This window comes from Scomber scombrus, chromosome 9, assembly GCF_963691925.1.
Source record: "Scomber scombrus chromosome 9, fScoSco1.1, whole genome shotgun sequence".
NCBI classification, from domain to species: Eukaryota; Metazoa; Chordata; class Actinopteri; order Scombriformes; family Scombridae; genus Scomber; species Scomber scombrus.
Genome location: NC_084978.1, coordinates 9,820,471 through 9,835,999, shown reverse-complemented (window position 1 = coordinate 9,835,999; position 15,529 = coordinate 9,820,471). Strand labels below are relative to the sequence as shown.

Below are 15,529 nucleotides of genomic sequence, written 5' to 3'. Positions count from 1 at the left end.
TTGCTTTTGTGTTGACTGAACCATCACCAACCAGCCTAGCAAATCACGTTGAAGGTCTGTCAGGTCATGGTTCAAAGGTCAGTTTCATGGGAAAGTCTGACTGGTTTCCTGTGATCAAGACCCGCAGGTTATCGTGTCGTGTTTTGTGTGTGTGTGTGTGTCAGTTACAGGTTATCGTGCTGTAAGCTCTCTAAAGCCAGTTATCACTATCATCCCCTAATCCGCTTTGACCTGGGAGTAAAAGGTGGAACAAGTTTGGGTTCCTGGAGGCTTTCACTCACCTCGGCTAAGCTGAAAGATAAGTTTAAAAAAACTTTTAGGATTATTCAATGTATTGACACTTATTATTTTCTCAGACTGGAAACATGACTTTTTTTCAAATATGATGAATCGATTAAAGTCTTTAAAATGTCAGAACCTAATAAAAAAGTGCCATGGGTTTCTGGAGTTTCCAAAGCTGATGTCTTCAGCTTGCTCGTTTTGTTTAACCAACAGTCCAAAATAGTTCAGCATTTTTGCTCCATATGTGATCTGAATCATTTTCTGATTAATTACGTTACTGTTTCAGCTCTTGCATTTTCAATATATTCTGATAAATGCCTAAAATTGCTCTTTCCATTTATAAAAAGAAAATCGTATCATTAATTAAGGCATTAAAAAATGCACTACTGTATACATAGAAAATAGCAAAAACAAGTTAGTGGTCCATTTTTTCTGGCAGAATAAAAAAATGTTTGCCCCAGAATTCATACTTTAATATTCCTATTTAAAAAAAAATAGCTTATCCATTCTGTATTTTTAATGTGTTTTAAATGGCGAAAAATCAAATCTTAGTGACCTGATTATTTCTGATAATTCTGTATTGTACAATATTTGCCAAAGAATACATATTCAGTTTATCATTCATATCACTAGAACTTGTGTCCTCATCCAGCTTATCTGACATGTGCTTCTCCACTAATATGAAAGGAAAACATGCTTATGCCCACTGTCTTCTTATATGTTACATGTAAAATACCATTTCCTGTTTGAGTGGTTTGAGCAGAGCATGAAATGAACATATGGCAATTATTTACAAAGGAATGAGAGGCAGAAGAAGATGGAGGGAGTGAAAGAATGGTGTGGACCAACAAAAAGACGTGTGTGTGAAGAGAAAGTACCAGACGGAGAATGTAAGGGTGAAATATGTGTCTATCAGTGTGTATGTGTGTGTGTGTGTGTGTGTGTGTGTGTGTGGGTGGGTGTGTGTGTGTGTGTGTGTGTGTGTGTGTGTGTACGTGTGTGTGTGTGTGTGTGTGTGTGTGTGTGTGTGTGTGTGTGTGTGTGTGTGTGTGTATTGAGGGTGGGGCTGAGGTTGATGAGGACAGTGTGAAGAGAGGGAGCATTATCAAGCTACCAAAGCATTTGGCTGAGAAATGAGGCGTGGAGGGGAAAAAGAGAAGAAAAGGAGGGTGGAGGGTCACGGGGTCACACAGTAGAATCTGTGTTGGAGAAGACACAGACACCAACCTTTTAACCCCAGTGATAATGATAATAAGACCCTGACTTTCACTCCTTTGTGCACCAATGGAAAGAGAGCTGCAGTCCAAAAAGAGATATCCACCATTTGAAATAATTGACCCCTGCTCCTAGAAAATAACTGCTGGTACGAAAGTAAAGCACATGATCGGCTACTATTACAGTTGTGAGTCATCTTAAGACGTTCGCTCACAAAACAGTTATGGTTTTTACGAGAAGAATCCTTTGTGTATTTTCAAATATTAATGACAAGTTTCTCCTCCCTGGAACCTTTGAAAGAGTACCAGACCACAACTCTATGGGCACCATACTTTTAAAATTTGGAAAAATTATCCCTATTAGTCAGAATCACAATAAAGTCCAGCAGAAATGGTTTGGAGATGGAACTATTCTCACTGGGCTACTACCTCAAAATGTAGTGGTTTGATATACCAGTTAGTTTTGGTAGGAAAACATTGGAGTAAATCACATCTCTTAAAAAATCCCCTATTCTTTTTGTAGATTATCAATCAAATGGAACTTTATACAGCACTAAAAATCAGCTAAATATTACTTTTTGCCATTTTAAGTCACCGCTGAGTCTTTGATTTGTATATTTTTATTCCTTACTGAGGTGAATTCACTTTATAATTTATGTGTTGACATGAATGGCTGTCCTCGCCCAAGGAGATCAATACATAAACTTCATGTTTTTCACAATGTGACTCCATAAATCACACAGACTCAACACCACAACCTATAACCCCTAACCTTTCACCCTGACAGGCATAACATCAGATACCCTGTCATCAAAGCTTTTTAAAAAGCAATTCAGGAAGTACAATTTAAAACTATTATTTTTACCTGCTGCAAAGACTGGGAATATTTTTTCCCATTTTTACAACAAAATAGAGAAAAATCACTTTTTTTTTTCTTGGATTGACTGCAGATAAATGCAGTGTAAATGTTGTCGTATTTACATGGTGTAATGTACTTTTACACACAATGTCAGTGTGACAATTGCACAAAAGCATATGTTCTTTCTAATGGATTAGATAAATGAAATGTCATCCTTTGTGTGAGTTTTGACACACAACTATTTTGCCCTCCAACCTCTTCCCCCTTCACTTGTAACCTCTGACCCTCTTGACACACTGCATTACAGAGCCTTTTAACATTAAAGCAGTCAATCACCTCTCACTTTCCCCTATCAGATGTGCGATCTCCATTTAGAGACGAGATACACATGTTGCTGCCAGTCAACTGCTCTTTTGTTTCTGTCCAGAGCTAGAGGAGTTTTCTGTCACCTGGACCGTTTTTGTTTTTCTGCTGTATTTTTCTGTGTCACCCTACCAGGGTGTAGGTCTGTAGCTATGTTTCCCTTCAAGTGTTGAGTGAATTTCCACTTTTGAAATGTAAAGAGAAAGTTTATATATTTTTCTTGCTTTCTTGTTTTCTTAGCCTACTGTTACGGTTCAATATCTAATAAACTTACGTCTGAGAAACTAAGTGAACATACTGCATCAGTGAAGAAATTCTCAGCTCCTGTGAAAGCTCAACAATGTGTATTCAACACTACCAAGTCCTAAGTTTAGAGATGCTGTTCTCATCAGTCCAGTATGACAGCTAGATGGTGTGTTACATCACCTGAAAGTAACTTATGTTGCTGGAACTGTTAACCTTTCAATTAAGTTCATTTTTAGGAGATAACGTCTCAACAATACATATGGCGCTTTTCCACTACACAGTTCCAGCACGACTCGCCTCTTTTTGCGTTTCCACTAGTGAAAGTACCTGGTACTTTTTTAGTACCTGCTCTGGTGAGGTTCCAAGCGAGCCAAGCCGGTACTAAAATGTGACGTCGACACACTGCTGGCTGTTGATTGGTCAGAAGAGTTGTCGCTGGAAGAGTCATGAGCCTTCCCACACAAGAATCAAACCCGGCATTTTTAAATGTGTTTTGTGTCGCGTATAAAACGAAGTCACGGCAGTTTTGCGGAGCCGTGCTATGACGACGCCGCCCACGTTGAGTAGGTACTTTTTTGTAATGGAAAAGGTCTGTTCTGGAACCATACCGAGGCGAGGCGAGTCGTGCTGGAACTGTGTAGTGGAAAAGCGCCAATAGCGTGTTACTCTAGGAACTTCATTTCATGCTACAGCGTCATAAACAGTATGTACAGAATAAACATGGATACACGTCTCCCGTCAGGTTGTCTGTCTGTCATTCCTCCAGCACAGAGTCATAAACATGCAGGTGTGTCTGTGGGAAGTGTTGTGTTGTGCACTGACACCTCGGTTCTGTTGACTAGAGCCTTGGTGTGAGCTGAAAGACACACACACACTCACACAAACACACACGGCACAAGACAAGATCGATGGGAGATTCCAAGGTGTTGTGTGAAGTGGATGGAATTGGTTATCATGCGTGTGTGTGTGTGCGTGTGTGTGCGTGTGTGTGCGTGTGTGTGTGTGTGTGTGTGTGTGTGTGTGTGTGTGTGTGTGTGTGTGTGTGTGTGTGTGTGTGTGTGTGTGTCTGATCATTTGAGTATGTGTGCAGGCTTTACAGGATGGACAGGCAGCAGCAGGAAGTCAAAGGTGTCTGTATGTTTGGCGAAATCTAAAGTCAGCAGTAGGAAGTCAAAGGTGTCTGTATGTTTGGCGAAATCTAAAGTCAGCAGCAGGAAGTCAAAGGTGTCTGTATGTTTGGCGAAATCTAAAGTCAGCAGTAGGAAGTCAAACATCTGCAAGTGTGAATTGATGTTTGCAGATGTACATGTACAGTATGCATCTTTTTTGCTGTTTGCGCATGTTTGAAGCCTCATGGGCTTATTTAATCCTTCAAAAAACTGAAGTTTGCTTGAGATTTTTAGTTAATGCATTTTTCTCTTATTCATACAAATCAGATCGTAGTGTAATGTGCTGTACTTACAGTCTCTCCAGCAGTCTGAGGTCTTGAAAGGCTCCTCTCTCTACAACACTGATTTGGTTGTCCTCCAGATGACTATAGCAGCAGACATACACAGACAGCCAGAGGGGAAAAGAGAAAGGAACAACAGTTGTAGTTACTGTCATTATTAAAAATACACAAAACCAGAATTTAAAAACAATGCCAACAGATATATGATTTGTGTGCATGGAGTGGCAATAAAGAGAAGGGAGAAATAACAGTAAGTGTCAACATAAGCTGCAGTGAACACTTGTTTAAAATGACTTAATTAGAATAAAAATAAATATCCAACTGAGGAACCACCATGCAGTTGGGAATACCTATCCACAGCCAGACTTTGAGGCTGACCTGGTTCAAACCAAAAACGGAAACATAAGATACATCTCATTTTCTGGCAAGTGCAACTAGAGAAAAATCCACTGCTTGCCAGAGAGAAATAGAAAAGAGATTTCAAACATTGAGAGAGACATTTGCACTTTTTAAAAATTGGTTGTATAAACAAGCAATCATTGAGCTGAATAATTGAATCTAGCGTGAAGTAAAAGTTTAAAAAGTTTAAGACATGCGGCATTTCACAAATGTCACAATGTAGCAAGCCAAAACAAACAATTAACAGCCCATCCTTCTTCCATCCCTCAGTGGATATCTTTTTTATTTCTCCTCTCTTTCCTTTGTGGATCCCAATGTAATGCATATTCCTCTTCTTCCTTCTCTACTCTGTGTGTGTTGTCATGTTTTCTGGGGCGATCTAAGGTTTTCCAGATGGGACAGAAAAAACGGGCAAAGAACATCTCCGCAGATATGTGTGTTTATATTTTCTGTCTGAGGATGTTAAGAGTGACATCTTCTGAGAGGGGAGGGGAGGGGGGTCGAAGAGAAAAGAGTGTCTGATGTGAGAGGCAGGGGAAGAGATGAGGGAGGGAATGATGGGGAAGAAGAGGAGAGGAAGGAGGAGGCAGAGAAGGAGAGGAAACAGAGATGCAAAAACAAAGAGACCATGAATGACAAGATGGATTGAGTGAGAGAGAAAAAAAAGACAGACAGAGCCAATGAAGACTAAAGAAGTTTTATCAAAAAGAGACGTCGTCTGGCCTGCCATGTGGAGTTTGAATTGTTTTGGCATGACCTTCCTTTAAATATTCTTTCAAAGAAAATGTTTAGACATGCAGCTGTATTACAGCCATTAATCCATGGTCTGTCATACCAGCTCATTACACTAACACACATGCAAACACACACACACACACACATACTCAAATGATCACACACACAGACACACACACACACACACACACACACACACAGTCTATATAACTCATATAGGAAACATGTACTTGGCTGAAAGATAACAGACAGACATACACACTCAAACATACATGTGACTTAACCACTGTTGTATTTGGGGGGTGGGGGGTGAGTCACTTACTCAGATGCTGTTTAGTGCACAATGAGAAGCTCATATGAATTTTAACCCCATTGTCTCTTAACTTTTATTACAAAAAGATTTTCTGACCTGTGTCCTTTGCAAGAGGACACGTTTACTGTAATGATGGTCAAGATTATAACACCCTTTGGGTGCATAAAACCAGGCTGAAAGCTGTTTAAACCAATCTTATTTTCTTTTAAATATCGCCAAAAATGTTTGGTGTCAACTGCTAAAAACTGAAACGACTGATCAGTCATGCTTAATCTACTTTAAACTCACACAAGTGCTACAAAAAAGTTGTCAAAACACTTAGCTAAAAGACCTCAAACACACACAGCGGCCAATAAACAATGACAAGCATGAATACATACATAAGATGCATAGATATACATACCAGCACTAACATACAATGTTTGATATGTGTGTAAATATAGGTACAGAGTTATGCACTGGTAGCAAGCATACCCAAACACACACCAAAATATATGCTAAATATTGACTCAATCCCATCAGTCATAATTTACAGTCTAGCCAGCATTAATCCAGTATGTTTATTCCAGCGTTTAGTTCTATTTTCTCCATCCTGATAAAAAAGCAGATCTCATAAACTCTGGAGTAAGCTAAATCAAGATATAACTTTGAGTAACTATGAGAGTATATTTGTCCAAATGAGGGATCAACCGCATGCTGATTTATTGAATGACATTTAGAAAGGCAAGGGATCCTAGGCCAAACACATGGTGAGGGGAGTCGGCGCTGGCATATTGTTCGGATGAGGTATTGTTTTTATATTGGTCTGTATCAGGCATTAGTCATCGACAGAAAGAGAGAGAAAGAGAGATGGAGAAAACAGAGGAGAAAAATGTATTGATTTCATGTGTGTGGGGCCTGGTGTGTCTAATGGTTCCTTCATTCAACCATATTAAAAAATAAAAATCTTAGCAACCATTATAAAAAAGCACGAATGTCACGCTACTTTATGGCAAACTCAGAGCACTTGGCCTCTGAAGAAAATAAGGAAATACTTCAGGGGATATTAACTTCACTTGTTGCTTACACACAATGGGTGAAACCACATTATCTCCACCAGGGCCAAATGTTCAATATCAAGCACAGGTTTTCGCCTAAATCTAAATTTGTTTGGAATTACTCAATTTCGCCACAATCTGGAAGAAATCTTGTGATGTAAGGCTGCCAAAGATATTACACTAAATGTTGTGCATGCAGTATGCATGCAGAGGCAAGCTGTGTCAGTTCAGTGATTACAGCAAGACGGTCTGACCGCTCAGATTAAGGAGATTGCTGCATTGGATTATGTGTGTTTGTTTTTTTTGTTTTTTTTTATTTAATCAGATTAAAGAAGGAAGTCTGATTTAAATGATTTAATAGTCAGACGTTGAGTTTAATTTTATAGCCATTGAGATATTGATGTACAGATCAAATCATTTAGAAGTTGACAATAGATCTGAGAGGACACAATTATGTTGTTTAAGTTTGGTTGGAGGGTTTAACTGAGGTCAGAATATTTGTAATAAGGGTCAAGTATTCTTACAGAACTAATTATTAGTAATTACAAGTTTGTTTGTATGTAATCTTGCCCATTAAGACTTTTTTCTGCTGCCCTGTATTAGCCTTCTGTGGGAAGAATGTCAGACTTATTTTAAACTACATGCAAAGTTTTCCCATGAGATGTATATACAGCTTAAATTACTGAAAATCCCCATTTGTGTATGTACGTATGTGTGTGTGCGCATGCCTATGTGTGTAAATATGTGCATGTGTGAGGGAGAAGGAGAGAGAGAGAGAGTGAGTGAGTGAGTGAATGAGAGAGAGAGAGAGAGAGAGAGAGAGAGAGAGAGAGAGAGAGAGAAGTAGAGAGAGAGTTCTGATAAAGTCACAGTAATACCTATATGACCATAGATAAGGGCAAAAAGGGATGTACTGTGTGGCCATTGTGTGTTTGATATATATGCAACAATGTGTGTGTGTGTGTGTGTGTGTGTCTGTGTGTGCTTTCTCAGACTATCTCCTCTTTCCCAAGCAATCTCCTCCCCATTTTTAAGACATTTAGAGTGGGGAAATGTCACAGCAGTTTATCACCAACCACATGAAACAAGCTGCTGGTCCACCACACGCAAATACACACACACACACACACACACACACACATACACAAACACATACCCAAACACACACACACACATACAGGCTCTTTCCTTGGTCCTTCTTTCCCCTTAGTTTCACATATAGAGGATGTACACACACATTAACACAACCTGAAGCATTTACTGACATGAGTTCCAAAAACTAACTTGGTCCTCACAAGTATGGTTATACTTAAGTAAATGTGCTTACAAATGCAAACTCTCACATGCATGAACTTATTTCCACTTCTCAGCGTAGTTTGCACTCAGTGTGTATTTTTATCTGCCGGTCTGGTTAAAGCACAGTGTGGAGGGAAGCTACATGCAGCCAACGGTGATTATAGTTATTACAGCCCTCACACACAAACACACACACACACACACACACACACACACACACTCAAAGTTGCAGGCAGAGGAGTTGGAGAGCCCTCGCAGTCAATTAGGATATCTGAGAGGAGACAAGAGCTCACACTGAAGTACGGCTATTTAGACATGACAAGCAAGATAAGTAAATGTAACATCAAGTGTAGCGCGTGTTGCAAGTGTTGCATGTACTTTTTATAATCAATGGTGATAGACTAGATATGCACAAAAGCTGACAATATAATATAGATATGGTTTCATGGTTAGTGTGCAGTAAAAAAAAAAATGCCTTTGGAGTTAATTTTGCCAAGAAATGGATCTGTGGTCATTCTGGCTTTGGTCCTTTTTGAGGCCACCCAAAACCAAACTAATTTTTGAACAGATATTATATCAGGGCGGTTTTGAATCATCAGTTATGGTATATCACTTTAATTCAGGTTGGACACACATCCGCATCAGCTGAAGGTCTTCTCTTCCAACATCTATCCTGTTCAACACAGTTATCCTCAATATGTTATTTGTTCTGTTCTCGCCACTTCTTTGAAGTTTCACTCCACATTGGCAGCTCTGCATTGAAGTGAAAGTTTATTCATTCCATTTCTGAGCATTTAAGTGTGTAGAAACGTGATTTTTATGATTTAATTATGTCAGTAAAGTAGATTTATAGACATTTCTTTAGTGCTGCTTCAAAGCATCTCAATGGTTTGATCTTTTATTACTGATATCCAAAGACATTCAAACATTTCTAGATGTCCCAATATTGCACAATGTGAAAATTCCCTCACTTTGGCTCAGAAAAATATGGGGGACAAATGTAAACTTTGACTTTCACTATGTTTTCTTTCACTGTTTCATATAAACAATGACTCATAATTTCTTGGTAACAATTTTCCAAAAGTTGCATCATTTCCATCTCTGCATATCAACACATCCACATCAGTTCAACATCTTGCTGTTGTGTTGCTTGTTTAGCAAATAGGAGTCTTACTGCTTGTAACTGGCATGTCAGCTCACTATTACTCTATTATTTAACCTCGTAAATATTCAGTAATTACGAAATTTGACTCCTTGGATAGGACACTTGCATTCTCTCCTGCCCTCATTAGGATGGGAAACTGTATTTTATAGAGACTTATTTCCCCTATAGCCATATACAGGCCTATTAGGTAAATATAGCATTTGCCTAATTGCTCCAGCATGGCTTTTTTTAATGGGATTCCTTGTAAAGAAACAAATACAGGTCACAGCAAGAAATAAAAGTGAAGGTTAAAGATGCATAAAAGACCTGCTAGAACTCAGTGGATTCAACTTCATACATACATTTGACCAACTTCTTATCTATATGACAAAATAAATTGGGTTTTTTTTGCTTTTTGTTCGGAGGTAATATTTCAGTGAGAGTTAAACTGTAAGTTACCAAACAATTAATTCTGGAGTTTTTCAGTAAGGACAATTTTTGATTCAGCTGTGTTAAGCTAGTTATTGATCAGGTTCTATTGGATTTGCTCTTCAAGGTGCCATGTGTCGTATTTAGTGGCATTTAATGGAATGGAGTTGGCAGAAATGAAATATAATATTCATAGGTATGTCTTAATTAGTGTAAATCCCCTGAAAATAAGAATTGTTATGTTTTCGTTACCTGAGAATGAGCGATCTATATCGGCAGCGGGTCCCCTTACACAGAGGCCGCCATGTTACACCACTATGTTTCTACAGTAGCCCAGAACAGACAAACCCAACACACGAGTTTCATAGAAAACAGTCCAAGACTAGTATGAGACGTAAATGTTTTTGCATGAATCCCATCATCTTTGTACGGGAATGTTATAAATTCACGCGTGAAGGAACCAAAAGAAAGAAGAAGAAACATAATAGCCCCTGAGACCATTTGGCAGCATTTTTTCAGCACAAAATGTTAAGAAAGTAAAAGTAAACAAAAACAAACTTACAGAATTCTGAGGTTCTTGATGCCAGAGAAATCCACTTTAGTGATTCTGGTGATGTTGTTTCTGTTCAAATCCCTACAGAGAGAAACACAGAGGTTACAAATCTGACTTGTATCATTAAAACAAGTGACAAAACTCAGTCTGAACATTATATAATACAGTGCATCTTGAAAGCGAAATATTTCATGATTAAAATTTAAAAAAAGTTAATGAACATCAGTGAAAGGTTGAGTCAGTGTGAATTTGTCTGTCTGCATGTGTGTTTTCTCACTCAATTTAATGGATGTGGCAGTATAGGACAGAGCGTGAGAATGCCCCACAGCATATGAGGCCACACACATTCACACAAGCACACACACACACAAACATACAAACACAAACAAACAGAAACCAAAACACACAAACATCCCTACCGTGCAGGCACCAACAGTATTATGCACAAATTTTCCCGCAAAAGAAAAAAAGTGGGATGAATTTATTTTCTCTCTCCATCATCAGAGTTTAAAAGCGTATCGTGTTTCCTGGCTGTCATTCAATCTGTTTTAACTATGGGTGCAATATCAACGGACTGCCCGAGTGTGTGTATTGACTGGTTCCCTTTACACGGGTATGCTGTTTATTGAAACGCTGTCGCACAGGAGGAATTAGGGCAAGAAAAAAAACACACACACATGTGAGCATAGACCAACACACACATTTTCTCTCTTATTTCAGACACACACACAACGCTTTTCCCCTCGCTCTGAGAGCTTTCACTTCACTTGCAGACACACACACGCACACACTCATACTCACACATAAACAGAGTCTGGTTTTACCAAGGAGGACTGCGTGTGTGTTTTTCATAATACACCTAAACATTTATAAATCTGATTGAAGACCATATTAGGTTTCAAAAGGCTTCCCCAAACTATCATGGCAAGGACCACTAATAAAAGCCATACCCCGGCTTGAGACAGGGAGGGCTGAGGGTAGCACTTCCCAAAGTCCAAAATGGGGTCCAGGGTCCAACAGGGGTCCTTGAAAGGACTCCAAGGTAATAGTTCCAATATATCTAAGCTGATACAATGGGAGATCTCATAAAGTAACTCCTGTGATCAAAGATTCCCACCCACTAGAAATCAAAACCAACAACAAACAAGTTCTCAGAATGAGGTTTGAGTTAAGTACGGTTTCTATTTGAGGATCCTAGATATGAAAAAAAAAAAAAGAGTATAAAAAATCTAAAAGATTTACAGTGGTGCAATGGTGAACCTTAAAGCAGCGCAAATCTTCAATTTTATACTACCAATGGATCAAATGTTTATGTGTAATGTAAAAAGGGTCCCCTGAAGTGACAAACCCACAGCAAATTATCACACAACTCTCCAGCTCTATGGAGCATTTTCACATCTTTTTAACTCAATGGTTTCTCCGTGTTTTCCAGCCAGTAATTTTACTGTTTTCGCTCTCATCAGCGTTGTTTCCACACACAGAAAGCAACAGTTTTCCAATAAAAGGTTCAGCACCAAACATTGCAGCCAGATCAAATTAGCAGCTAAAGTTTTTGAACATAGTGGAGCATTTAGCAGCTAACATTCCACATGAACTAATGGAGAACAAAGCAGTGCTAAAAGGACCGTGCATGTGAGACTTATGTTATGCTAATGCTGCTAATGCTAATGTTGCTCTTTGTCAATTCTGCAAGTAGATCACTGTTTGCTAACATGTCTGCCGTAGCGACCTTATGAGGTGATACAAAGACAGTTTTCTATCTTCAGGCTCTTAAATAGTTAAAATCAAATAAAGGAGGTTTAAGAATGAGTAGGCCAGAGTATTGCTTCCACTTTCCCAACATTCATGTAATTGTTGACAATATGTGCAAATTTTGAAACAAGTTGTATATTCTGTAATAACATCTAAGGTGCTGCCCATGTAATCACAAGTCCCTGGTTCAAGTCCAGCCAGTGATACTTTGAACAAGTTCCACAATTTGTAAATGCCGATTCTGAAATGATCAATCTAGAACATATACAATTAAAACATATCACATTGAAATGAACATTTTGAGAGTGCACCCAAAAACATTTGTTTAGTGGCCATAGTAATAATGACAGGGAGGGGGTCAAAGTTTATGGCTGGGTCAACAAAGACAGTTTCTTTGCTCTTTAACCATAACCAACTGGGGTTTTTTTATAACCATGACAATGAAGGCAAATATTTAAACATGAGCCATGATTTTTCCCAAACCCTAACCAATATGTTTTTGTGTTGGTGTCAATGGTGGCACTGATAGCATCCAGACAATAGTGACGTCTGATCAGAAAACACTTACAATATGTGTCGTTCTAGAGGGCATGAACCAACAACTAATTTTAGATGGTAGATGGTGGCATTTATCTCAAGTACTTCATGATGTTTTTCTGCTGATCACAAACACACACACACACACACACACACACACACACACACACACACACACACACACACACACACACACACACACGATAGCAAACTACCATGCAAGGTGCTGGTGCATCTTGCACAAGGATACTTCGACATGCGGACAGGAAGAGCCAATTTTTTGATTGGTGCACCACCTGCTCCACCTCCTAAGGCACAAAAAAGTCAAACTTTCACAGCTGTGTATGTTATTATATATGAGTCCTCATCAACAGCAGATACAAGCATTTAGAAGAAATGAAAAACTGCAAAACTGCAGAAACTGGGGAGAAGAAATTCACAGTGATGTTGACTCTTATTCACTGCATACAAGAGACAAGATAAACCTTTGATGGCAAGACACTCTGCCATCATCCAGACTACTAAAGATGTTGCTGGCTCTTGTCAGAGGCTTCCAAGTATGCTTGTAATTGCCATTTCCTTGGAAAGCGAGGCAGCCTGGTAAGCCTTCTTGGACGTAGTGAAAAATTCAATGCAGCATTGATTTATCTTTTTCAGCTTGGGGAAAGAGCTGCTACCCAGATGAAAGAAACTGATTTGTAATGTCAAGTATCCACTCACTTTTGATTCTGAGGCAGCATCCAAACATTTCCCATCACTCCACCTCTCTCCATCCTCTCTTTCTAGTCTTGCTCCTCTGTGCTCAGCCTCATCATAACTGCCTTTCCACAATTGGCTCAAATCTCTTTATTCCCTTTTCACCTTTATCTGTCTTAAATCTCTCCTCTTTCTCCTCTTTTTTCTCTATGTCAGCGTGTCAGATCTTCACATCATGTTCTCAGCCTTCTTCTCCACTTTTTCTTTTTCTCTCTAATCTCCCCCTTTTACAGTGTCTCCCCCTCTCGCAACCTCTCATGTTTTATCTTTCACTGTTTCACAGTTGACTAAGCACTTTTTCTTCGCTTTCCTCTGCTTTTCTCTTTCTAATCTCTCCTCTTTCATCGCAATCTTTCACTCTTTTACAGTCGGCTACATTTTTCTCTTTTTTTTCTCTCCCTTCTCAGCTAATCTCTCTATCCTTATCTCCATCTTTCTCTTGTTCACAGTGGAAAATTCTGCTCTCTCACCAGGGAAACCGCTCTGGAGTCAAACAAACATTGAGGATAAAGGGCCAGGTGGAAACCGATGGCATCGCCTACCTAACATGACAGCCTAAGAACTGAGAAAGTCAAGGCCATTGCCCAAACAAATGTCATTGGTGTGAAATTAAACATCAAATTTGCAGTGATATATTGGGAAATAAACAGATGGTAAAGCAGTCAATAATTTATTTTTTTTAATCATTAGTCATATTTTATATTTTTATACTGTACATGAACATTAAATCTTCTGAGGAGAAGTACAGTAGTTGGTGGTGGAAGAACCTGCAACTGCAAATGACGTTGGAAAGAGTATATACAGGAACAGTGATAAGTGTCATAATGTTTAATGTGTTTTCACAGAAGATGAGGTGAAAATTCGTTGTGTGCAAGTTTGAGCGCTGGATCATTTGTGCTTATTCACCTCAAAAGAGTCAATGTACTAGGTGTGAGCTTGCTAAGAAGTGACATACCGACTAGGGATGTCCCGATCCGATATTTGGATCGGATCGGCCGCCGATATTAGCAGAAAATGCATATCAATATCGGATCGGCCTGCACGGGAAAATCCCGATCCGGACTCCCGATCCAGTTTGTTTTCAAAACTCCGGTGCGTGTTTTCCAGCGCACCGATGTAGGTAATCCATTCTAGTTTTTTTCAGCTTTTCCCCCCAAATCCGGTCCGCGTTTTTCAGCACACCTAGCGACCTGTCCAGCATCCCTCTATTTATTTTCTACTCAGCTTTTTTGTGTGTTTTGCTTTTTTAATACAGTTTACAATATTGTTTGCACTGATGGCTTTTTAAGCCTTGGTTTACAGTCTTGTTGTTCAAGAGCAGAGCATTGATGCCAATTCAGTTTGTGTGGTTAATTGACTATTTATTATTTTGTCTATTTTGTGTTTATTTAACCCTGTTAAGAATAAACAGGTCAGCTTCTCATTACCAACCATTGTGGATTATTCAAACTAACCTAATTAAGTTGGCTAGTTGTTCTTAAGAGTAAAACCCTTTTCAACATGAGTATAACAACAAAATAAGTAAATATCTTTAATCTTTAATACATGCTTGGATCGGCCGGTATCGGTATCGGCCTATGCTAAAAGCTACAATATCGGTATCGGATCGGAAGTGCAAAAAGCTGGATCGGGACATCCCTAATACCGACCATGTCTTTAGGAATAAACCTGTGTGTTTGTGTTCAGATTAGTCTCTGACTGAACTCAGAACTCATCAAAAACTCACACTCTTCTTATTATTTCCCTCCAGTATCTCTTCCTTTCTCTCTCATCTCTGTACATTTATGAAGCAGATTAATTAAGTATATGCACTTTTTTTTTTGTGGCTGAAACTGATACATTTTCAACTGGCACCGCCCTGGGCAGGTTTGCATCTTTCTATTGATTGTATATGCAATCAGACTGCCTGTAAAATCAGCTTTGTATTATGTGTGAACACACATGTTATAATGGTCCTGCTGTATATCTGCATGAATATGATTGGACACTACTACACAGATGAAAGAGCCCCTGATTGTGAAGCATGAATAAAGCAGCTGACACCAATCAGCTAATGAAAACACAACTTCAGACCTCTGACACTATGCTCCATAATTAGCTTCTAAAGGACAACGTCATCTGCATATCTTTGCAGGTTTTTCAAATGGAAACACCCATTCAGCCT

General features: G+C 39.0%; 1 protein-coding gene across 1 annotated transcript in view; it reads right to left on the bottom strand.

The window, feature by feature from the left end:
- The window catches only part of slit3 (slit homolog 3 (Drosophila)), a 248,981-nt gene that overhangs the window by 221,603 nt on the left and 11,849 nt on the right, over nucleotides 1–15,529 (bottom strand). The window contains exons 2-3 of the mRNA XM_062425664.1: nucleotides 10,330–10,401; nucleotides 4,427–4,498 (exon numbers count right to left, since the gene is read on the bottom strand). Of these exons, the coding sequence (XP_062281648.1) occupies nucleotides 4,427–4,498; nucleotides 10,330–10,401 (144 nt within the window). The remainder of the gene's footprint in view (nucleotides 1–4,426; nucleotides 4,499–10,329; nucleotides 10,402–15,529) is intronic.